This window comes from Uloborus diversus, chromosome 4 (assembly GCF_026930045.1).
Source record: "Uloborus diversus isolate 005 chromosome 4, Udiv.v.3.1, whole genome shotgun sequence".
Classification (NCBI taxonomy): Eukaryota; Metazoa; Arthropoda; class Arachnida; order Araneae; family Uloboridae; genus Uloborus; species Uloborus diversus.
In genome coordinates this window covers 116,981,110-117,006,684 of record NC_072734.1, presented here as the reverse complement: position 1 = coordinate 117,006,684, position 25,575 = coordinate 116,981,110, and the positions used below count along the sequence as shown (strand labels likewise).

The 25,575-nt window shown below is 32.7% G+C and overlaps 1 protein-coding gene across 1 annotated transcript; it reads left to right on the top strand.

Moving 5' to 3' along the window:
* Window positions 1-1,223: 1,223 nt before the first annotated feature.
* On the top strand, window positions 1,224-25,567 carry LOC129219755 (probable serine/threonine-protein kinase kinX). The gene is made up of 4 exons (XM_054854049.1): window positions 1,224-1,519; window positions 14,043-14,275; window positions 17,878-18,337; window positions 24,283-25,567. Exons 1-4 carry the CDS (start codon window positions 1,312-1,314, stop codon window positions 24,456-24,458), a joined length of 1,077 nt encoding a protein of 358 aa, XP_054710024.1. The 5' UTR covers window positions 1,224-1,311; the 3' UTR covers window positions 24,459-25,567.
* The last annotated feature ends 8 nt before the right edge of the window (window positions 25,568-25,575 follow it).

Below are 25,575 nucleotides of genomic sequence, written 5' to 3'. Positions count from 1 at the left end.
GAAAACAAGTAATGTTCCTCAAAAGCTATCGGGGAATTTTTGAGTTTCAAAGAACTTTTGTGTGATCTTATTTTGATTAAAAGTCATCCGACAAGAAAAGTCAGATGGCTTTTATGGTTGGCTGAGTTCTCAGAAATCAGTGATTATAAACTTTAATGAAAAAATCGGATTCAGGCGAAAAACTATGGGATTCTAGTTAATCTCAAGAATGAAAGGAAAAATCATAAAAAAACTTTTTAAGTTTGTCACGTGTACTTAGGAGGATGGTTACCTGCCAAGTCAGATACCTTTTGAAACAATAAAGAATAATATACTACTACAATTCTACTTTTAGAAACGTTTTCTTTGTTCTCTCGATTTTCCGCCTTCGTTAACATGTTTTGCATATTTATTTAAATATAAATCAATTTTTGTCATTTATGTGCCTAAATTTTCAAAGCTTTTATTTTCTCGTTCCGATTTCTTACAAAGTTCGTAGCTCACACCCTCAAATTCAACGAAGCAGAAACCTAAAAACGAGAGTCTAAAAGAAGGGATAAAAACCCTTTGAAGCAAAAACCCCTAAAAACTTCAATAGTGCAGCTAGTGACAGAAACTCTCTTTCTTTGTGGGCACCCTGTTTTTCTTAAAGTTTTTTTGAGCGAAACTAAGAAACAAAAATAGTTAATACTTTCAGTCTTAAACTGTGTTAAATTTGAAGAATAATCATCATCACTTATCAGAAAAAAAGTTTCATAAATTCAATACGTATAAGGTTACCTATACATTCGAAATTTTGAAGGTGAAAAAGATATATTTGATTCAGTCAAATTTATTTCTATATTTTTTATGCATATAAGGATGTATGTTTGCACAAATGTATTTCTGCATAAACAATTTTGTCTACGTTAAGTTACACACTAACCCGTCCTGGAAATATAAGCTCTAACTGCGTGAGGTATTGCTTAATAATTACAGGATTCAAAATATAAAATCAGAATTTCTATTTTTACTCATTTCCTAAAATAGAAAGAAACAAAAACCAAACATTACGAGTGTCTGAAATGAGAGAGACAGCGAAAAAAGAAATCTTTTGCGCAACAAACCCGCAAATTCATCCCCAGTATCCAGATCGCACACACTTCAAAGACAACCGTCACGCAAAGGTCGACCGCCAGGCGGCGCTCCGTCCAGGACCGCGGGCGGGAGTGGAAAAGGGGGAGGAGATCGAAGGGTATGAGAACCCCCGCACCGCGCGCTGAGCCCTCAAACTCCTCTCTTCATCTGATCCGTTTGCATCATCCGAAATTTTCCGTCCAAACTCAGAGAAAGATGAAGTTCGTAGCTATATGCTTTCTTGCCGTGGCCGTGACTGGGGCTTTCGCAGCGCCCCGGCACCTCAGGAGGAGAGAAGTCAAATCGGAAGAGGTGCTGGCCGAAAAGGCGCAGGAGGCCGTGCCCCAGGTGCCCCAAGATGCGAAGGCCGAAGAGCCATCCTCAACTGTCGTAGCTGCCGTTGAAGAAGACAAACCTGCTCCTGGTCAGTTCAATACTTTATTTTTCTGTCTTAAAATATTTTCCCCATTCGTTGTTAAACTCCTAGGCGTAAAATATAAAATGCCTTTTATATGAAAACTTCTAAAGCATTTCAAATTTTTTTTTTTACTACTAGCAGTCGTTCTACATGAACTAAAAATTATTTCATTGATTTTAAATGAAATTTTAACTACGAAAAATTTATGGATAGTTCTATTTTAGTCATACGTTTTATTTTGAAAAATTTAATCGAAGCTTTTGATCAGTTGTGATTGGGAACATTTTTTAGTGAGTGACATTGTGAACAATTATTTTTTCAGTAACATTATGAACATTAGTTCAACGTTAGTTCAATTACGTTATGAGCACTTGTTCAGTTATGAGTAAAAATGCTATGAAAAGATGCAATTCTCTGTCACACTCAGCAAAATATTTCGGACATCAAAATTGTTGATTTTGAAATGTTTTCTCTGTTTTAATATTTTTCAAATATCACGTTAATAATTATTTTATAACAGAAATGTGTCGACCGTGAGGAAATTTGTACGTCTATGACGTAAATATGTCGTTCTTCATTGAAATTAATTTCATGCATACATTTTAATGCTTACTAAAAGGGTTGGTTTGTCATAAAATGTTTTTTAAAACAATGTAAAATCATATTATTTTTTTCAATCCCAACGAATGGGTATATGATGGTCGTTCTTTTACTATTTTAAATAGAATTTATTTATATAAAAGAACAACATTAGAGAATTTAATGAATTTTTATTTATTAAAATTATTTTCAACCCAATTTGAATAAATGGTTCGCAATTGAAAAGTGTTTTTGAGATACAATTTTTGCTAAGATATTTTCCTTCAAGAAACAGTTTCTTTTCTATGCGTCACCCAATTATTAGCAAGTGAATTGCAGCACACAAATATAATCAATTATATTAAGTTTAAAGACATTAAGAAATAAAAAACGTGAGTTAAAATGGCTTTCTTTCCTTAATTTTTTGAAAATAAAAATATCTCAAAAGTTTTAACATAAGTTTCCCATGAGGCTAAAGACTCCTATCTTTATGTGCAATACGCGCAATGTTTTGCGCATAAATTTCAATTCGAGACTTTTTTCTTTTTCTGGTAAGATATTATGTAGCTTTAATCTTCAGGTTATGTCTCGCTTAAACTAAAACCATCTACCGGCATCTAGTCATCTCTTGAAAGGCGCTGAATTAGATGTTTCAGGTTCTTATCAAATATGCTTTGTGTGTGTGTGTGAATTTTTTCCTGAACCTGAATAATTAAAATTAATCTAATTCATACTTCCAAAACATCAAAATTTAGTTTTTAATTAAAATTTCCCCAATTTGAATGAACCGTAGGAACAACATTTGTTTAAAATAACATCGTCAAATTATATTCTTAATGGATTGTTCTGGTACTTTTTTTTTGCAAGCGAAATAACCACCCATCTTGTACAAGTGTATTGGCCAAACAGGGAATACAGAGGGGCCCTATAAATCTTCGTGGGACACTAGTTCTAGCTGGTAGGATATAATAGAAAGATATTGAGGATTGATTACATCTACATATTTTTCAGCAGATGAACCCTGGTCCCCGGGTATTGGTAAAGCCTCCTGCTCTGCCTATTACGCTACTAAATGATCAACAGTTCTCCTTTTAAATAAAATTAGTGTATCATCTAACATTTTAAGTACATCTTCAAGCAATAGCGAAGCCATTCTGCTTCCCTAGATTAGTAACATTACCTTACATAATTTAATATGCAGAAATACCTTATCACATTATTTCATTCATTTAATGATAGCAAAAAATATTTTCTCACAGAAAAAGAGTTCAGACCTTTGCAATAATTGAACCTTGTAAAAAAAATATCATTTGCCACAAAAAAGGGTTCCAAAAATAATGACGCCGACTTGAAGAATAACTAACCTTGACGATCTATTGTAGCGAAATTTCTTTTTCCCCTCAAGATAATTGTATTCTTCATAGATAAACCAGAACGAATGTATTTGAATTTAGTTCTCGGCCAAACGAAAGTTTTCTCTGCACTATCAGTTCAATGTAATGCACATTATCAGTTTCAGTAAAGTTAGATTTTATTTTCCGAACTATATCATGATCAATTATTTTTCACAAGTGGTTTTGTAGCTACAGCAATCAATTTTTCAGCCAAACCGTGTGAATTTTATCACTTGCTTTCCATTGAACTTACTCTGTTGAAGCTATTTTTGAGAAGCTACCTGTCCTTCACTGTAATTATAGTATTGTAATCGATCCTGTTTTGCTGCAGAATTTGATTTAGCGCCATATTTCAGTGGATTTTCTAGCAACATTTTTTTTCTTTATCAATAAGCTCTTGACAACTTTTATGAAAATAGATAGCATTTCTGAATCTTTAAAGCAGTGATCGATAAGCTAATCTAAATTGAAAAGAAAAAAAAATACTTGCTTTTATAAATGCGAATGTCTTATAGTTTAAATAGTTACTTGGTATTTTTTGAGGAATTTTCATCATCTATATGAGGTCCTGGAAACAAAACTAGCTTTTTTACTTTAAATACCAATTACTCAAATGACAAGCAAAATATATCAGTTCATAAGAAAAGACGTGCCCAATAAAATTGCATTAATATATATATATTAGAAGTTATCTTTATGTGAGGACATGAGCCTTAACTTTTAAATTTCCAATAACAACGATACATTTTAATCTCAGCACCAAAATTCACAGTATGTCAATTTTCGTTTACGTTGACTCAACAGATGATTAGTTATTAAACTGAAAATAATTATTTTTAAGACTTTTTTTGCATGATATTAAATTACCGTATGGCGCGATTGATGTTTTTTATTTTGACCCATGAACAAACCCAAAAATGAAAACGTGATTTAAATAGTTTAAACTACAAATGTAATTTCTTTTTTTCAAGTTTAAGAAAATAAAACCTAAAAAAAATATGATCTCCAACCATCATAATATCTTTCGACAGTTATTTCTTTTATGTGGATGCCCCAAATTTGCTCAAATCATTCAATAGATCTATGGTAATTCTCAGAAATACATTTGACTGCGGTTTAATAAGCCGTATAGCAATGTTAAATCAAATAACGATGGCAAGTTTTACTACATAGAATTGAACTTAAAAAATACAATAAGTAGCGCAAAATTTATCTTTTTCCTAAATTACTTTGAAACGTTGCATTACGAATGAAATATAAAACTCACATTTTGAAGTAATACTTTTCTCAAAAAGAAACCTCATTTAGAACCACAAGCAGAATATTTCTAAATTTATTTCCTTGTATATAAGGAGAGAAAATTCGCGATCAATACTAAAGAAGTTGCATGAATCTAATTAAGATGTTCTATTAAAAAACCTTTATTTCTGTTTCTTTAATTCTTAAAAATATTGCTTTTAAATAAGCAAAACAAAATAATTTAAAATTAGGAAAATGAAAAATATTTTGCAAATCATCTAATTTCGTTTTTATAAATAACGTTTGTTTAAAAAGGGCATTATTAGTAGAACATTTTTCTGAACTTTAAAAATATGTAATCAGTCTTCTAATATTTGTACCTCAGAGCCAGATTTAGTCGAAAATTTTCAATTTTCTGATTTGTATGTAGAATCTTATCACGCGTTGATCCATAACAATGTCATTCCGTTAAAAAAAAAAATCCTTCTCAATTATTTACCAGTGTTAAAAAATCGTGAATCCCAGCCTTTGTTTGCACCAGACAAATGTTTTTACTCTCACCTGCCAAGTGGTGATAATTTGACTTATGTTATTTTGATTCTGTAGAACAGATATATGCATTTAATATTATTCATTTGGTTGATTGTCAAGAAAACGAAATGTTTAGATGAAAGATGGAAATGTAGGCTAACTGACAATCAGTCTTTCTCTTTATTCCAATGTATCTTGAAGGACTAAGAGTTACAAGAAATAAGTTTCAAAATAACAACCTTGAACACGAACAAGAAGGAACTTTTATTTTAAAAAAATATTCACTGATCTTTTCTGCTTCATTGACAGCATTTGCACTCTTAATATCCTAAAAGGCGCGTTTTAAATGCAAACATATTCAATTAAGAATACAGGGAAGCCAGATAAAAGATGTTACAAGTTTGAGATGCGTAAAATAATGAATTATTTATGTAAGCGTCAAAACTTTCTGAAACAAATTTCATAAATATGTATTTAAATGAAAGTTTTAATGCTGAAAATGGGTAGTTACGTCATGACATAGAACCAAGTCTCTCTCTCTCTCTCTCTTTTCTGAGGCTGCACTGGAAAGCGCTTTCCTCACTTGAAAGCTTATTCATTGATGCTGAACTTATTGTTGTTTTTATTGAATAAGATATCTTATAACGCTTGAAAAGAGAGGAGAAATTCTTGGAAGAGATTAAGCTTATTTTACGCGAAAAAAATATGAATTCTACTAAGCATTTTTCAATATTTTGCTTTTTGAATATTTCTACAAATTCTTTTAAAAGGTAACAGCTCGTACATACAATGCACTAATAAACGAAAAATCGCAATTTTTGGACTTAGTCAGTCTATCTCTGGGGTACAGAAAGTGGTCAATTTTCCGTTCGGCAGAAAAATGCGCGATCGCATGACCTGCCTCCGACAAACCCGGGCGCCGGGACGACAAAAACTATTTCTTTGGTGACTAATTTGACGTTATCAATCTTCGTATAGCTTTTATGACTTTTGAGATGATTTAATTTTTAACGATGAAACTTATTTTTAAAAATGGGATCGTTCAAGTCCATAATGGTCATGGACAGTTACTGAGAAAAGTTTTTAAAAAATCTTAGGATCCTTTTTTTTTTTTTTTTTTTTTGCTAAAGATAAGTTGCTCCTCAGAACCAAGAAAAAAACTCGGTGTAGCATCGGCTTCTGAAGGACTCTAGTCCTGAAAAAATTAGTCACCAAGGAAATAGTTTTAGTCGTCCCGGCGCCCGGGTTGTAGGTCGCTGGTCATGAAATTGCTCATTTTTCTGCCAAACGGAAAGTAGTACATTTTTATTCTTTTTCAAAAAATCCTTTTCAATTTTTTACCAGGGTTAAAAGAGCGTACGTTCTATCCCTTGCGATGCGCCAGAAAAATATTTTTCCACCCTCCTGTAAAATAACCATAATGTGACTTACTTACTTCTAGTTCTGAGGTACAGATGTGTCAGTTACATTTTTGAAATCACTGAAATAAAATTTTACAAAAACTACTTAAGTGAGAAAAAAATATTTTTATTTTCGTTTGATATTGTTTGGTTGAAAATGTTTTTCAGACGCTAAAATAACATTGCAAGAAGAAATCCATTTTGTACTTTCTTGAAAAAAAAAAAAAAAAGAAAACAATTTCCTGCAATTTATTAATTTTTCATCAGCAAAAATTCTGCTTAATACCAGTTAAAGTTTTGAAAAAATCAATAAAACAATTGCTTACTAAATTATATGCTTGAATGAAAAATATTTCTAATAACTGTTAGTGTTTTTAAAAAATTCAAAGTCCGAAAAATATGCAAAATATGCGTTTGGAAATAATGCTTTAAAATCACTAAACAAATTTGCATAAATTTTTACCCACCAATTTTTAATCATTGTTTTCTAAGTCAGCATTTTAACTAAAACTAATCAAATAATAAATTAAATTTTCATAAACTAAATTATTCATATATAAAGGCCACCCTCAAAAGTATTTGTTGAAAATAAGTCTGTCAGTCAATGTTAATAAATGCTACTTATCTGTCTGAGACAAGAATAACTTCTTAGTTATTACTTTCGTCCTCTCATTTCTATATGTAAAACATTTCTCAAAATGCTTAGTTACCGTTGCTTATAAAAAGCCGTTTTCTCTCCATCATTGGTAACCGAAACTTTTTTCTTTTTTTTTTATAAGCAGGTGAATCCACCTGAAACTTGTTTTTTGTATTATCAACCAAATGAGATTTAAAACCTGCAATAACCTTGTCTGGGTTTCAGTGTTTTTATTACCATTTCCATAATGAGATTTTTTTTTTACGTCTCATTTCGGCAAAACTTAAGAGGTTTCGATCATGTCATCCGTAAACGTGAGTCTTTTTATTTAGTGGATGGTTTATTTATTTCCTGTCACAGATGAACGGTTCGTAGAAATCACTTGGTTATCAGATACAAGGAATAAGATTAGTTTCAAGTACAAGAAATATTTTTATAAAAATGGGATTTATGATTTGGTATCAAAGATTTTGGGGGGGAAAAACTAGTTAAAAGTAGGAAAATGAACTAAAATCAGCCATGAAAGCAGAAGAACATTTTTCAAAATACGTATTCTCAGTACGTTGAAACGGGCATCAATTTTTCAATTTTGCAAAATATGACCAATTTTTACAGCGAAATAATCTTATTTTTACTACAAATTTGTTGAAAAATTGTTGTGTTTCTTTCGGTTCTCGACAGAAAGTATTTTTTCAATTCTAGTGTCTTTTGGATTGATCAATCTCAGAGAAGAACAGTTTAATTCAAAATAAGGTGCTTTAATGGCTGGAGAGTATGTTAAATGTAACTTTTGGAAAGGATATTTTTACGAAACGAGATTATTGAAGAGCAATTCATATGCAATGTTTCCTTGGTTGCTTTAATTTCCTTTTGCAGAGGGGTATTTTTAATGTGAACGCAAGCACATTGTTTCTTCCGCTTTTCTTCAATCATTTTTTTCCATGGGCTATTTTCTGCAGCAGCAAATCCCTTTTGATTAATACAGGAAAACTAAACATTAGTTTCAAACTAAATTGTTAGTTACAATCGTTACTAAGATAAACATGTTCTCTTTTTTTTAAAGTAAATAAAAGTATTACAATTTGAGTAAATTAATTTATCTTGATTCCTATGAACAGCAAGTTACGTTTTCGTACTTTTTGTCAGAAATATTATTTGCAGCAATTTCCTTTTAATGTATGCTCTGGCCATCAACCTTCAAGGTATTTTAATAGACTTTTAATCTTAAAAACATAGTTTATTACTTGCAATAAAATATTCAAGTGTTAAAAAACTCTCAGTTAATTTCTTCACCACCATTGGTATTATTTTTCTGGAAGGAAATTGATAAAATTGTATGGCACAAGGTATTTTTTTAGTTTATTTGCGGATTACTCATTGTAAGCCTGAAGAGCAGAATCTAAAACAGGCTACAGCATCCCTAAAATTGGCAACCTGCTCTTAAATTTGCATGGTATGCATTCTTGAACAAGAATGCAAAATTTCTTTCCGTAACCACTCGTAAAATGCTTGCACAAGTATCACTTTTGCGTATGATATTGGTTTCAGGTGATAGATTGCCTTGGAAAATGTCAATTAAAATAAAAACTTGTGCGGTTAAAAATAGTTTCTGCTTCTTGCAGAATATTTTCAGTGGATTGTAAAAAAATAATTTGAATGGGCAACACGTATATTTTGTTTTGAGAAACGAAAGAATTTTTGTTTGTACAAGCATGCACAACCTTGCCACACTCCCACTGTGTTGTTTTTGCATGATTAAAATTTAATCTATCTTCAAACTTCTTGGATAAGCATCTTACTTGAGCAAAGGTATCTTGCAGGTGCAAGCATGCACATCGTGTGACTTAAATGTGTTTTGAAAGCTTTGAAGGGAGTTTCGTGAATCAGATGTAATTAAAACAAACCGGTGATTTAACTAAATGATGTGAAAGAGATAGAAAGAAATCGTGTTTTTTTAATAGCAAATATCACGCTGAGTATTACGCAAACACCTCTCTCTTTTTTTTTAACGCTATTAAACTAGAAGAAAAATTGAAATACTTAGTTTCTCCCTATCGCCACTGAAATCTTTCTTTTTAAATGAAATCATTCAAATGCAGTCATACAAGGCTATTTCGTTGCTTGTTTTCCGATTATGCCTCATAAGCAGGGTTGGCCGGATTGGACCCAATTGGGTTGGACCCAATGGGTTTTTTTGAAAAAACCCATTTAAAAAAACCCATTATTTAACCCACTTTTGGGTTTTTTAAAAATTTTCTGAGAAGTTTCTTAAAAAAATTAATTAATTTAAATACTTTCACAATTTAAACTTTTTTATTTGTTCTTACCACAGACAATGGACATAAAAAATGAATTTTGAGCTTGAATAGTATTTCTTAACTCTTAACGGCATTAAAAAATAATTCAAAGATTTTAAACAAATATGTTTTAACTTTTTTTCTTTAACTGGTCAATAAATAACTCAAATTATCTTGACTAAGTCCTGTCACGTCTGATTTTCTCAATATTTGTAGAGGGTACAGAGGAAACTACTCTAGCTAATAGGTTTTCATGTGAATTATTTTCTGCAAATCAACACATCACAAATCTCGAATAAACAAGGTATATTTTTTAGACATTAACAGGTTTTACAAACGGCAGGACAGAAAACAGAATAAGATGTACAGTATTTTCATTATCTTACGACGAAAAAATTCAATATTTCTCTCTATACACAGAAATAGAAAAACAGGCAACATAAAATTCAAAGAAATGTCTTGATTAAGCTGGAATTCAGTAAAAAAGGGATTTAAACTACTTGAGGTTCTACAGTAGTTTTGCATGACAAAATGAAATACAATAATGTAAAATGCAAAAAAAAAAAGAAAAGAAAAATGTAATTAAAAACGAACAAACGAACAATAGATTTTATCACTCGAGGAGTAACTTTGCCCTAACTGTTGGTAATCATGGAAACTAAAAAATCTGAAACTTCACCATTCTTGGGTTTCGTCCTCTTTTTTACTTTTCTTCAGAAAACGCTGGATTTTCCAGCTTTTTTTACCCCAAAACAATTTTTGTGCTTTGTCCATAAACTTACGCTACAGTATGCTCCAGCACCCCACATTTTCCATAAAAAAAGACAAAAAAAAACCAACATTTCTTTTAAAAAACCCAGCTTTAGTTGGGTTTTTTTGGGTTTTATTTAAAAAAACCCAAAAAAACCCTGGGTCCATGGGCTTTTTTAAAAAAACCCGGGTTTTGGCCAACCCTGCTCATAAGTCTTCTGAACATTTTTCGAGCAGACCATAGCATCATTTAAGGGAGATGAAGGGTGACAAAATAAAAATTAAGCGGCAGTTTTAAAATGATAAGAGAGAGAACTCAATTTTTAAAAACATAATACTTTAATGAGTATCAAGAAGAGGTGGATTTTAAACTTTACTCGTAGATTTATAAATTAAAATCAAACTTTAAATTATCACTTAATTTCTCTACACCCACTGATGTGGTACCTTTGAATAACATTGATCATATCCGCTAACATAAAGTAACTTCTTTTGGTTCTTTTCCCACACTACGTTGCTTAAGACTCACGAGCAGGATCTGACGCAGACTATATCACCTCTTAAAGAGTGTTCGAAGAATCAAAAGACACGCTTTAACACTCAACAACGATGAGATTGAGAATTCAGATCTCTAAATATCCGTAACATATTCAGACACATCCCATGATTTTTATGAAGCAAAAGTCTAATATTTTATGCATGGTTCTTTTACCTTGATTTGTTTGCTAATGAATTAAAATACACCTTGTGTTTTATCCTGATTTTTTCGTTGAAATTTTAATTATAGTTTTACAATTTGTCAAAAGACAGGAAATGAGAAACCGGGGGAGGGATGGAAGTTTGAAAGTATCATTTAATAAAATTCTATTGTGTTTCTTATAACTTCCTTTTCCGAATCTGGCATTAAACTGAAGTCTTTCACAGAAGAAGGAATTACCCGCTCAGAGGATTGTTAGTTGCAGTTAGTTATTTCGCACTTTTAAGACAGTTAAAAATTGCAGAATTATTGATACTCGTTCAATACCATGATTTTGTTATTCCGTCACTGTAATTTTTATAAAGAATTCTTTAATGTGCTGTCTAGAAAGCGTTGACACCGATTTAAGAATAACTCTATTTTTGTTAAAGAAAAGTGATTTTGTTTACTATTAGTAAAAGAAATAATTTGAAATTAATAAGCAGTCAAGGTCATTAAAAAATGCATTAAAAATGCATTAACTCAACTTAAGCTCACCAATGTGAAAACTGTCGATGGAAATCGTTTGAAAACTATCGATGTATTTCTAAAGTATCGATATCGATAAAACTATTGATGCCTTTCATCGTTGTGATTTACAGTACAAACTTTATGAGTGTAAGAGCGTGACACTTTTAAACTCATTTAAAGATGAAGAAAACCATACATTGAAGAATAAAAACATTTTTCGCGCAAGGACGATGTGCAATGTATAAGTTTTTAAAATAGTAGTTTTATAACGTTTTTTGTAACTGTTTCATTAAATGTTTCAAAATATACATAAGCTTTCTTTTTCTTGCTTTCTTCTATCAGATTAATTCTCTATGCATGCTTTTGTCATGAAACTAATTGTTCACTTAAAGATGACTAACGTCATTTACTACTGCATTCCGTGCAGACATTTTATACCTTTTTCTTATTTATACGCATTTGAAATAGAATCAATAAAACGCTTAGAATTTTATTTTCCAACCCTCTTAACTATCGAAAAAGCAGCATTCAGAACTTATTATGCATTGAGCACAAATCCTTGTCAAGGACGTCCCGACGAAGATTTTCGTAAACAACTGCGAACCTTTCACAAAATGAAACTTTTCGAATGATGTAATGGAATGACAGCACTTGGATCATAAGGGATGTAATCAAATATTCATAATTATTTCGAAAATCCGTTGCCGGCTTTAGTTTTATTTTTCGCCAAGCCGGGTATCGTGACTGATGCCGAAGGTCGTTGGATGTAATAAATATTACCCCTTAAAAAAGATACTCCCTACTTTCATTTCAAGCCTTTTTCAAACCTTGACCCACCCTCACCTTTTGTATGAAAAGAACATTCCAGGAAAGACCAGACCGCTTGATCTTTCAACCTCCACCTCTTATTTATTCTCATGTGATGTCATCCACAGACAAGAAACATTCGACCTTCGAGCTGATGATCATAATTAAGAATGGCTTATTACTTAGGGGTTTTTCTTAAGGTCCCATAATCGTGCAGCATCGTGTAAAAAGTTTGTTTTCGTACATTTCCGTGTTGTTTTCTTTTCCACTTTTCGTGTGGAAGGTCCTTTCTTCGTTATGACTAAAATACCATCAAACCACATGTGTATTTTTCAAAAACCAAATTTTTCGCTCAGGCAATTACGTTTTTTATTATTTACCGCAAATGACAGCAAATATACATTGTTTTCCTAGATCATTCAACTAGCAATCAAGAAGGTCGTTAGGTTTTCAATTGCTATTGCAACTTTAATAGTTTGCTGTTGCAACTTCAATAGTTACGTATAAATTGTAATTATAGGCAAAGGAAAAATCTTTTCTTTAATTTAAAATTATCTTATATATTTGGGATCAGACAAGACGTAAGGGGGGGGGGGGGGTTAGATTGGCTTAAATCTGGGCTTTAACTCTTAAAACTGAACTTCTTTCAAAAAATTGCTCAAAATTATTGGTATTAAACGTCATTGTTGATTGAATGATCTTCTCAAAAAAAGAGAAAAGTGCCAAAAGTAGACTTCCTCCTACCCCCCCCCCCCCCATTCAAAGTTCCATTTTTATTTATATGGAAATAATAACGTGAAAAAATATAAAAACACACAATTATTAAGTCAACTCTCTGTTTAAACACGTCAATCCATCAATACTAGCATTAATTGATCGATCGATAATTTCGAAAGAAAAGTAGAGAAGTGAGACCCATTTGCTTTGAAAAGTGAGGGGTAAGTCACCTATCTTGCTCCCTCCCGCTCCCTTTTACGAGCCGCCTATGATCGGATGAGAATTTAGTGACTCTAACAAATATCTCGTCAAGGAAATTGTGACTCGGTTGTTTAAAACTTCTTTGTCGCAACTGGAGCTTCATGGAGGAGGTGTTGATCTTTGGTTAGTACCAAAAAATATATGTATACAACAGTTGCCGCAGAGTGTCTCAAATCATGCAAACTCTGGAAATTTCAAACATATTTACACATTTTTCGAAAGTTGATTTCGCAGATTGCGCTTAAACACAAAGTTAATATTTTTTAAGTATAATTACAGTACAACTTATGGTGCAGAGTTCAGTACCAGATTCTGCTTCGAAAATGCAAGCGCATTGCATTATCGTCACCAAAAATATAAGTGATTTTTGGAAGATATCATGCTGACAATTTATTACAATAAAGATGACCCGTGCTATGAGTATCACTCACCATTTTGGAAATTTTCATCGACTCAACGTGGTTAGCGATATTTTCTTCAGTAGTTTCTCTTTATCTTTATACATACTATCATCCCTCTGAATTTTTCACTTCCAAATCGAACTTCTTGCAAAATATTTGAAAGAGAGGTCATGTAAATGGTTTTTTTTTTGGGGGGGGGGGATTTCAAGTACTTTCTGGAATTGTAGATGTTTATTTTCAGATCATTGAGGCAATGATAGCACATTTTTCCAACTGAAGTCCTAATTAGATTCATTTTTTCTTTCACAGAGCTGATAAAAGAAGAATCATCTGTTCGTCAAGATGATCCTCAAGAAGTATCTAAACAAGAAGAGCCGAAGAAAGAAGAGGTTAAGCCTCAAGAACAACCCGAGGAGAAACCAGTGGAAAAGGAAGAGGTAAAAGTAGAGCAACCACAAGAAACTGCAGCCGAACATAAGCAAGATGCTGAACCTAAAACTGAAGTAAAAGAAGAAATCAAAGAAGTTAAAGCTGAACCTCAGGTAAGAAAAATATAACTGCTAGTTTCAAAATCTTCATACTTTTCCTTGATTACTATTTATTGTTAAACCTCGCAATACACCAATATGTATGTAGCAAAGCAAAAATGGCAGCATTGACTATGATTAGACATTTGTTATTTATATTGCTTCCAAACAAGTGTCTTCTATGAGATTCAATAGTGTTGAATTGGAATATAAATGATGTTTTTAAGCATACTTTGTTCAAAAGCTATTTTACAATATGATATTTTTCAATTCCTGCAAACATGAGTTTTTTCCATCCTCAGTTTAATTCTTCTTAGCTTAGATAAAAAAAATCTTCTATTTTTATATTTTCCTTGATTGTAAACTATTGTAAATTTCAAACTCTTCCGAAATAATCGTAAATTAGTTATTTCGGGACAATAATTCTTAGCTACCCATCGAAATGCGCTCTTTGAATACCCAACAATGATTAAGCCCTCTAAAAACGCTGCCAATGCACCAGCGAGATTTTTATTTAAAATTAAATTTTATGGTAGCTCTAATACAGCTAATATTCGACAATGCAACTTTTGTGATGCGATTGAAACATATCTAATTTTTAAAAAAAATCTATGTGTTATAGAATAGTTGTCTCCAGCATGAAATTTTCTCTCAAAATTCTAATGATCATCCTTTCACATGATGAAAGGTGCATCCATTGTCTTATTTACGACAAGCATATATTCACATGTCGTGGGAATTTGAATCTTCCATAAATTATATTTTGACGTATGCAGTTTATGTACCGTGAACAAAATTACCCTTTAGTGCATGGATGTTCGCGTACGGTTGCACATATTCAAGTATTAGTTATGTCAGAAGTGGAATTGTTTTCGTTTATGTAGTTTGTGATTTTCAAAGTGTAGGAATATTTTCAGAGTTTAACCGTATCAAAGCTTTGAGCTTAGGATCGTCTGTACGTGGAGAATATTTCATGAATATTTGTTAGTGCTCTTTTATTTGTTTTAAACATCGTGCATTAATTCTTACATAAGATTTTGGGGTTTTCTTCTGAATGTTTTATTTTTCGTGTTGAAGCTAGACGTAAAATAAGAACGAGTTGTGACGATATACACGAGAAATAGCTTTGAAATAAAATACTTTCTGAATATCAAATGTTTTATGAAAAGTGGAACCTTTGCTCACTTGGCAAATACAGTTAGAATTTCAAAATTAAGAACTTTAAATTTCTAAATTATGAAACTGAAATTGATGATATAGGAGCATATTGAACAGAACCCAATCTTATTGTTTTATTTGTTGAGACCATCATGTTACGCCCCTTGTTGAATTGACATGGATTCTACCATAAACATTTTCATGCTTCATTTATTTCTTTCAAACTTTGAATAAAGTGATAATATCTTTACTTCAAAGAACACTTAACTAATTGTGTTTTTCAAGTGTTCAAAAACTGAGGGAAACTCCATACAAAAGGGAAACTACTTCCTATGTGTTTAGTTTTTCGTATGAGTAAGCTTTTAAAGAAACCTTTTCTTTAGGCAACTTCTTTTATTCCAACATCTCTATAGGGCTACTCCAATGTTTAGACCAGAATCACTGTAGAACCCCTATAACTATAGGGGCCTTAATTCAGTGGTGAGTCATTGTTGATTATCACCTTCTTTGGCTCGAAATTCCAAAAAAAATTTTTGTATTTTAAAACCATGATATTTTTTTAACAAGCGCAAAATATACAGTAGCATAACCGTACACTCTGTCTTGCAATTATTTTGGTTAGCGATAATAACAAAATTCGTGCCAATTTTCGGAAACAGTTGTTTGAAAAGTGGTAAATCTTCTTAAAGCATATGATTAAAACAAACCAAATGGTTAATCGAGAAGTTGCTCCAAGGCCTTTTTTGTGTCTTAGTAGTAGTTTTACTTTTCTAATCTGAGACGCTAAACCAGAGAATGCTCCAATCAAGCGCTAATCCAAAAAGGGTTAATTAACTGAAACTTGTTATGAGTGACATCGTTTTTCTCATTAAAAAAAAAAATGCTCATTCTATAAAAAAAAAAAAAAAAAAAAAAAGTTAAAAACTTCGTGTTTTATCATTTATTTTGCAATTTTTTTTTAGAACTTTCTCACTAGAAATAAATTGCTGGCATTTTGTGAATTTCAATATCTAAATCAAAGATCGCTTCAATTCTATGTTCGCTCATTTTGTGTCAATTCTCCGTTTGTTCGTTTCAATTCTCTGATCGTTCATCTTCTCGTTAGAATCCTCTTCTCTGAGCTGCAAATCTAGTGACATTCTTAGGCATAATAAGTACAGAAGGAGTAATATAATCTCTTTTAATGTGGGCGGAAATGAGACTGAAGTTTTAATGTTTTTGGCCAAAGATTTTCAATCTGGCTCTATTGGCTGCCTTGCTAAAACCCCTTTCTTTGAGGTATAGAGATGAAAAGCTATCGAAAAATTTCTTGCGTGACAAGTACGTCTGTGTGAAACTGTAATTACTGATATCTCTTTCTAAACTGCACCTCGATTTTTTTTTTCGGGGATAAGAAAAGGTACTCGAGAATCTCGAGTACCGTTGTACCTTTTCTAATCAGTTCTCCTTGTTGCATAACATACGATTCCTCGACGTCACTGTCTGCATTAATAAATTTCCATAATCGAAACATCTTCAAACCCAGTTTCAAAGTCTGCGTGTCCAGCATTTAAATGTTTAATGTGCATCGAAACGTCATCCTGCTGGAAGTTTGTAACAAATTGGTAAAATTCCCGCAGACTTGTTTTATCAAATTAATTCTGAAAAGAAAAGCTGCAATGGTGACCTTGCTTTTTACTTAATTTAGATATTCTCCTTGCTACTTAACTTCACTAAGATTAGTTAACAAATATGTTAACGAGGCAATGTCTCGTTTCGAGGTGTTTAAATGCTTCTTTAAACTGCGTAAAATTTCACTTTCTACAAAGGGGATATTTTGCAGTAGGGGAGGGGGTGCCTGAGTAGGCTCCGTTCTAAGTACTGTAACAAAAAGCAATTTAACACTTGTTTACAAATTGTTATGCAATATACTTAATTAATGTAGCATTAGGCTACTTATAGGCTTATTAATAAACAGATAATATAAAGTACTGAATCGGTTAGATACATTATGACATTTTCAGTTTGCCTAAATTTGGGTGACAACCTATTTAAATGGGGTTAAACCCTCTATTTACATCTTATACATTCCCATTTCTTAACATTTTGCAAGGATTCTTTACAGTCGAGAAAAACTCTTGCTAGTTCATGTGGAACACTTTGGGAAAAACTGGCTTATTGTTATGGAGTTATTATATATATATATATATATATATATACTCTAAGAAACGATTTTGTGATTGAAAATAAGCACTATGCTATGAAATGTTAACCTCATCTAACATTGCTTTATTTACAAGTCTTGATATTTTATTACACATAGTCACCACACACATGGTAGCTGATATTGCACCTGAAACTTTGAAATGAATGGAAGACATTTACGAAATTGCACATCACATGTGAAACTAAATTTTAACCAAATTAAAATAGTTTCCCCTGCACCGATTCACTTTTAATTAAAGTTTCGTGCATTCTAGGAACAAGATAAGAAAGAAGAAGTTGCTGCCGAAGCTGAACCAGAGAAGGCAGCCGTAGAATCATCTGACGAGAAACCAAAAGAAGTCGCAGCAGAAGACGTCATCCAGAGTCGAAGCGACGAGACAGTTGCAGAAGCCATCGCCAAAGAACCCGTTCCAGAAACTTCTTCTGAAGAAGTCAAGTCCGAAGAAGTCAAGACCGAAGAAGTCAAGTCCGAAGAAGTCAAATCCGAAGAAGTCAAATCCGAAGAAGCCAAATCCGAAGAAGCCAAATCCGAAGAAGTAAAAGCCGAAGAAGTTAAGTCCGAAGAAGTCAAATCTGAAGAGAAGAAAGAGGAAAAACTCTCAGCCGAGAGTTCAGAGGAAGTTAAACCAGAAGAGGACAAATCCGAGGCACCCAAACCCACTGATGTCATAGTCAAATCTTCCGACTCGCTTACTGGAGAAGAGAAAGAAAAAGGTTAGACCCCTTTTTGAATATTGAGGCCCCTAGTTTCAAAACCGGATACTTGTAGAAAACCAAATTTTACAAGAGACGTAAAAGTCCAGTTTTGAAACTGAGGCAGACCTTCCCGCCCCATTTTAAGGGGGAAAGAAGCGGTTTTTGAACCTAATATTGAGCAGGCAAATAGGCCTTATGATTCTCTACAAGATTAACAAAGAAAAAAAAGAAAATCGAATTTTTTGCAAGTATCCGGTTTTGAAACTAGGGGCCTCATTATAATCCTTATATTCTTCGGAACTTAATTCTGAAAAGATAAACTTTCACTTTATTCTAAAAGGGTTTCAAGTGAAACTAAGTTGCCTCACTCGAATTTTTGTAGCATAAAAACCCCAGTCACACCATCAAATTTCTGACCTTTGTAGAACATACTGTGACTAATGTTACATGGTATTTTTAGAGCTTGTTAACAAAAATGTATTTAAAATCAGTCTCATTACTTGAAACTGTAGTTTATTTTACATTGATGAATATATTATCATCATCTTATCAAATCACCTATAAAAAGAAGTGAGCAAATATTATTAGAGAAGTAATGTTTACTACAAATCCCACATTTTTATAATTAGAATGTAACAAGTTTCACGACAAATAAAATGTATAAGGGAGCGTACTTTTAAACAAGAGCTTGTAAAGAACACTGGTTCAAAACACTTTCGACACTATGACATTCAAACAAATGCGTTTTAAATTAATGAAAAGTTTAAGAGCAAGGAGAAAGAAAAGAAATCCTGTTGATAAAAATGTACAAAGAATAACTCTGTTACACAAACAGATTTCTAAATCAAAAATAACCAAAATCTCCGTTAAAACTTTTTTTTAACCCTCCCAGTGAAATAAATAAATTTATTAAATTTGTAATGCAATAATCGCAACTAAACTGTTACTCAAAAACATCAATACTAAAAACGGAGCAAACTTAACCAAGCAGCATTGTGAAAGCTGTATCTTAGTCACAGCATTTCGACGCTGCCAGGTTAGGTTTGCCCCAACTATAGATAGCATTAGCCACTTTAAAATAATATTTCATTTTAATGAACTCATTTTTTTTTCCTTACAAAGCATATCCTTTGCATAGAGGATTTTTATAATCTAGCTTGAAACATTCTTTCAGGGAGCAATAAAACTTTAACTAAAAAGAAAAAGCATAAACACTTTCTAATGTCTCGAAAATGAACAACTTTTCTATCCTGACACATTTATTATTAAGAAGTAGGAAAATTTTTGTAAGGCAAAACCCTTTAAGGTTGTCGAATTAACTAACAAGGCGGAATTAATTGAATACTTGCATTCAATTATCCCATTTATGAAGTCTTTTGAAGATATGAGTAGAATATAATTAGATTAACTTATTTTGCATCAGAAAACGAAAATGATCTCATTGATATGAATTCTTTTATAATCAATAAAAGTTGCCCACCTGAGTTTTATTTTAAAACCAGTTCTATCGAGTTACTTGTGTTGTATATTAAGTTTCTAGCGATCGAAAATTCGATGCGACCCTCTTTTTCAACTTTAGAGAACAGATGCTCAGTACTCTCGGACTTCAGCATCAATGCTTGGAGCGTTCCTTCTCTTCATTTCACTTCACTATGTCAAACACGTTTTCCCACTTCCCGAAAGTTCAGCGACCGATGATAAAACTAAGACGCAAGTTTTCAATTAAACGCTCAAAAGAAAATCTGCCAAGCCAATCCTAAACAAGTCTTTTAACCAGTACCGAAGCAGCTTGATTAACCACCGTTTTTTAAAGGTGCATCGAAGGTTAAACGTATGATTGTGCGGACGAAAAAAAAGAACTTCTCTTTTTCATGTGATTCGCATGCTCCTTCTTTTGTGAACCGATAATTTACACTGATCACTTTTCGCTGTTATGTGTGTTCCGGAAACAAAGAAAGAAATATTGTCAGCTAATTCTAAAGATAATTGCCATCCATTCGTAGCGAAGTAATTAAAAAGAAGAATCCTTTTTGTTTGTAAAATTAGAAATTTTGTCACGTGTGTTTGCAGTTCTAGAAGCTCATGGCGGCAATAATTCAATAATTGAAATTCAAAGAAGTGTAGAACTGGTTCTATTCAACTAAGTTCCATGAGAACGTGTTATGCTTGCAAACTACTTGTAACATGAAGAATCAGATTCAAGAAAAAGTAAAATTGTAATATTGCATCCGGGGCCATAATGTCACATTGAATTGAAATATTCGACGAAACGTTTTTTAAAAATGCAGAAGAAAAGAAATATGTCGCCTATTGATAAAACGGGTAATGTCCAGTAAGCCGGGGCTTTAGGCCCTTCCCTCAGAACTCTTGGATCTAAACCACACTGCCAATCCCCATACGTTAACTCACAAACATGTAAGAACGGTTTGTCCAAAAAAAAATCTCGCCCAGAGTAAGTTTTGACTTGTTATACCCCTCCCCCCTCCCTTCTCGGGAAATGTCCTGCTTGTGCTAATGCTGAGTATACTATACTGAACTTTAGTCCTCCACGTTACATTCGGAGAACGGAATCCATGTATTTTTTCTTTGAAACAGTTTATACGTAATTGTTATATTGGTGTATTACAATTTGGTGAGGAGCTGCAGAGTTGCAATAAAAATTGTAATCCAATTTTAAAAGGAATGAGTTGGTTTTCTCCATGAAAAACCTGTGAAGAAATTTAATTCTTCTTATGAATTCCTACAGCATTATTCCACTCTTGATTTCTTCTCCACTTAGCTACCAGAAACTATAGTTTTCTTTAGAGTATGTTGACATGTATACATGAATGAAATGTTGGAGTTATACTTTCGTAAGTAATAGATAGTTAGTAACACATTTCAAGAAGATTTCTGTGCAGGTAGACCTGTAAATATACCGTTAGAACTTCTTACTTCTTTTTTCTCCCATTAATTAATGAGGCATGTTTTAAAGAGAACATCACCATCACAATATGTCATGGCTAATATGGAGCATTGTTTCATGTTGAAACTCAAATCTATTGAACACAATCAGTTTAAAATTTCATCCATCTGACAAGAGAAATGTCGGAATTAAACACGGAAAAGCGCTTGAAGCTTTGTTTTTCAGGAGATGTTGAAGTTAAGGATGTTGAATTCAGTAATGATGATTATCTTTTCACGAACCACAGCATCCAGGAAATTGTGATCCGTTACTAACCATCTCAAAATTCCCACACTCACTACTGTTTTTACTTGTTTCTGGTTAATCAATATAACAAAACAGAGCAGATAGGTAAATATGAAAATGAAATTAATAAAGCTTGGTTTCAGAAAGGAAGGAACAATTTGAATCGTGAGACTTTTAAAAGTTCACCAACTCCATTTTTGACATTTATCACGCCAAGCAACCACGTTACCAAAGGGCAGTCCATGAGCACGAAAAGTGAGTTACAGTCATGAAATGATCCGATGCAGTTCTGGGGCTAGTTGTTAGATGCCAAAATTTTCAGTGTAAAAATCACTTGAACTCTAAACTAATCGGGGCACATTAATGTTACTGATCATAGTTATAAGTTATCTTGGAAACAATAAAGTAGTAAAAAAAAGGTAAACAGTTAAAAAGCAATGCAAATCGCAGAATTATGAGGTGGGTAGTGAAGGATCACTATTAGGCAAGCGCTGTTTTCGAGAAAACGTAACGGAACTTTTTTCTCCACACTAGTAAGATCTGACATACAGGAAAATATGCTGTAGAACATAGTTGAGAGCTCTGGATTCAGTTGGTGTTTACTTAACTTAATTCGGCGTCCTCATCTGAGTCAGTCCAATTTTTCCAGTGTCACTCGTGTTAAGGATCGGAATTTCTGTCCCAAGTCATGTGTCTGACATTTCTATAGTAAATAAAAATTCCATTCTGGAAAGTTTCTACGTTGTGTCTTACGTTTTATTCTCAGGATAGGGCTGTCAATAAAGATTCCATGTTTAAGTAGCAGAAGAAATTCCGTGTCAGCCCATGTTTTTTAGTTTCACGATTCTACGATTCTACAATAGTTTACGGGTCCAGGAAACGTAACTTTTGAACGCAAATATTTTTCAATTTCGAAACCTTTTGTTTTCTTCTTTTTTCATTCTTACATGAAAGTGTTACCTACTAGAAATAAATATAAGCAACGGCCCAGCTAAGTTCCAATTATTTTACTCATAAGTAAAAAAGTAAAAAAATGCCTTGTTCACGAAAATGAAAAAAAAAGAAAGAAAAGAACTTTTAATCTTTAGAAATCGAAGCCAATTTAATATCAAAGTAGTAATTTTGTTAATTGTGCTAACAATCAGCTATTTTAATGATTAGTGGGAATATAATATTAAGCTCTCTTAATTAAAGTACGGCTTAATTGGTAGTTTCAAATGTATGTTAAATAAAAAGATTTTAGTAAATTTGAAGATATACTGGCAATTTACAATTTTGGTACAATGCTTATTATTGATGTATTTACCTTTCATCATTCTTTTTAACCTCAGAAATAATGACATTGATAAGGTCTGTCTCGGAGGTGAGGAATTTTCCATTAATATAGGCGTAATAGATTCATTTTTCAGGGAATTTTTTTTTCTTCGTTGCTACATCTGCACGTGTTAAGCATATGAAAACATGTAAATTAATGCAAAAAAAGAAGTGAACATCTCTGAAAATCAAGTTCACGGAGGTGAGAAGTCAGAATAACCACACTAAGTTTTTAAAGCAAAATCTATTTTCTTGTTTTCTGACAAAACTCTCACAGCTTCAACTATGGCTGAAAAAAAAAACAAGAAGGCTGCCTTGTATCATGGAAAATAAAATTTAATGTCATTACTGCCACGTGTTAATGAGGAATTGCATTTTATGTTTAGGTAACGGAGGTGAGAGTTAATTGTGTGACATGACTCCTTGTCCTACCAAAACACAATTTTAAAAAATTAAATATACTTAAACAATTAGTACTTGAGACACTAGTGAAAGGAATAATAAATAAGTAGTATATACTTTTAATTAATCAAGCTATTAAGCAACATAAACAGTCACACCAGGTGTGTGACATGCCACGGATGTGAGAATTCACATGTTGTGAACCAAAAATATACTAAAATAAAAATTATTAAAAATTTTTTGGCAGGTTTAAAGAGAGATATTTTTGATGAAATTAAAAATCATTGTTAAATGAATTAGTCCTTAAAGGTTTTGCTGTAAAAGGCGTGTGACAGAAAAGTTACACTTTTTGAAGAATGACCCTTACGTAATTTGAATGTCGGTTTTAATCTGAAATATTGGTAGCGAAAATATTCGTTTTAATTCGGATAGGGACACATTGGATTGGAGTTAATATAGTGAGCCTTTTTTAGAGCTAGAATACGTATGTTTTCCCGTCAAACATTTAAAGAGAATACATATCATATTCTTCAGAAAGAGTATTTCGTTCGGAACAAAAATAAGCTCGTAAACCTTTTGGGACACGGGACTTCAGAAAAGAAAACAGAGCTAGTTTGTTCAGAAATTTTATTGCGTTTAAACTAAAACAAAAATGGTGTATTACATGGTGCATTAGCATGTCGACACTTTCCAACACATGTGAATATATAACATTGATGGTATTACCAGCTGCACTTTACATTAGAGAAAATATAAACCTGTGCACATGTAGCTATGCAATATTTCTAGACGAATCTAAAAATGTCTCGCCATGCCTTATTGTGCATTAAAAAGGTGGGACGTTTTGCATCCCACAATGCCCCAAAAAGTTAACCCAAAAAAGGCATAATTATACGTTCCAAGATGAAAATTTTCATTCATTTCTAATGTATAGTTATAATTTAATTATATTCGATTATTCTACAAATGCAATAATTTTAGCCAACATTAACGTATCTGTGTCTCTCTTTGCTTTTCTTTTTTTCGTTAATATAAAATCCTTCTTGTTTCCTTTTAGTACATGTTGAAGCCTCTCCAGAAAAACCGTCTGAAGTGGAAGCCGAAAAGCCCGTAGAAGTTGCCGCCCCAGTCGAGGCCCCTTCATCGGAAGCCCCAAAGACGGAAGTTCCAAGCTCTCCCTCAAGTCCAGTGGTCGAACCCGTCGCTGCCACCGAAGTCTCCAAGAAGGAATAAGACCTGAACTTCGCATCACATTCCCTTCAAAAGGGACGAATCATCATCAACTCGAGATCGAAAAATCCTACTATTATTTATGATTAAAAAAATGAACTTTTTGCTCATCGATTTCTGCCGAAATTTCCTGCTGTATAGGTCGACGTTGGAACAGTTTTTTGCCAATCTCGTTAGTTTTTACCCCATCAGAGGATTTTGCCTCTTTTTAACAGATTTTAGTTTCTATGAAACTTCTACCATCCTTCTTTTTGAAAAGGTCCTGAAACATCAGTTTCAAGTACACTTCTGCTGAATGTATTTATGATTGAAATTTCCTCGCATACCCTTCCAGGAAGGTAGCCAAGGAAAGCTTTCTTTCTGGTAAATTTCATTGAATAATTGTCTGATACATTTCGTTGAATAATAAAATGTAAATAGCCTTTTAAGCACACTTGCTACGAATGCACATTGAATAGATTTAGTTGCATGTGTTTCCTAAGGTACACTTTGTGGATGCATCTTGAACGCAATTAGCTGTTAATGATTTGAATATTTTTCAATGAATTTAGTCGGAGTACACTTTGACAAATGTATCTTGACCATATTTCATTGAATACATTTGTAGTCTTTCTTCGAAAGTTTTTTACGCACTGAATTCTGCTCTTCTGAACACATGACTTTCTATGAAAAGCAATTCTTAATTACAAAACATTTAACAACTTTTCCAAGCAACCCTAGAATTATTGGTTGTCTGCTGAATCATTGATAGCCCTCCGTCCATCTCTTTCCAACTTAGACCGCGAGAAACGCGAAAACTCTTACCAATGTCGGCCTAGGTACAAGGAAATTTCGAGAAAGAAACTAGGAGTGAGACTCAGCCGTGGAGCATTTTGAGAAACAAAAACCGTTTTCAGTGTGCTTGAAACGGGGGCTGTCGTCTATCTGAGAATCTGTGGAATGACCGAGCTGGCTCTGTTGTCGTTTCAAAGATTTACCGACTGCAACACCCCGAAAAGTGTTGGGGAACACGCCGGGAGAAAGGATCCTCTATTTTTATGAGGTATCGGTGTTTTATTGTTGTATGCATTAGAATGAAATTAATAAAGTTTCTCTTTCTAATTTATGAATAATTCTGTTT

Coding starts and splice junctions, on each gene's coding strand:
- LOC129219755 (XM_054854049.1), top strand. CDS start 1,312: ATGAAGTTCGTAGCTATATGCTTTCTTGCCGTGGCCGTGACTGGGGCT. Junction 1,520..14,042: donor AGAAGACAAACCTGCTCCTG/GTCAGTTCAATA, acceptor TTTCTTTCACAG/AGCTGATAAAAGAAGAATCA. Junction 14,276..17,877: donor AAGTTAAAGCTGAACCTCAG/GTAAGAAAAATA, acceptor CGTGCATTCTAG/GAACAAGATAAGAAAGAAGA.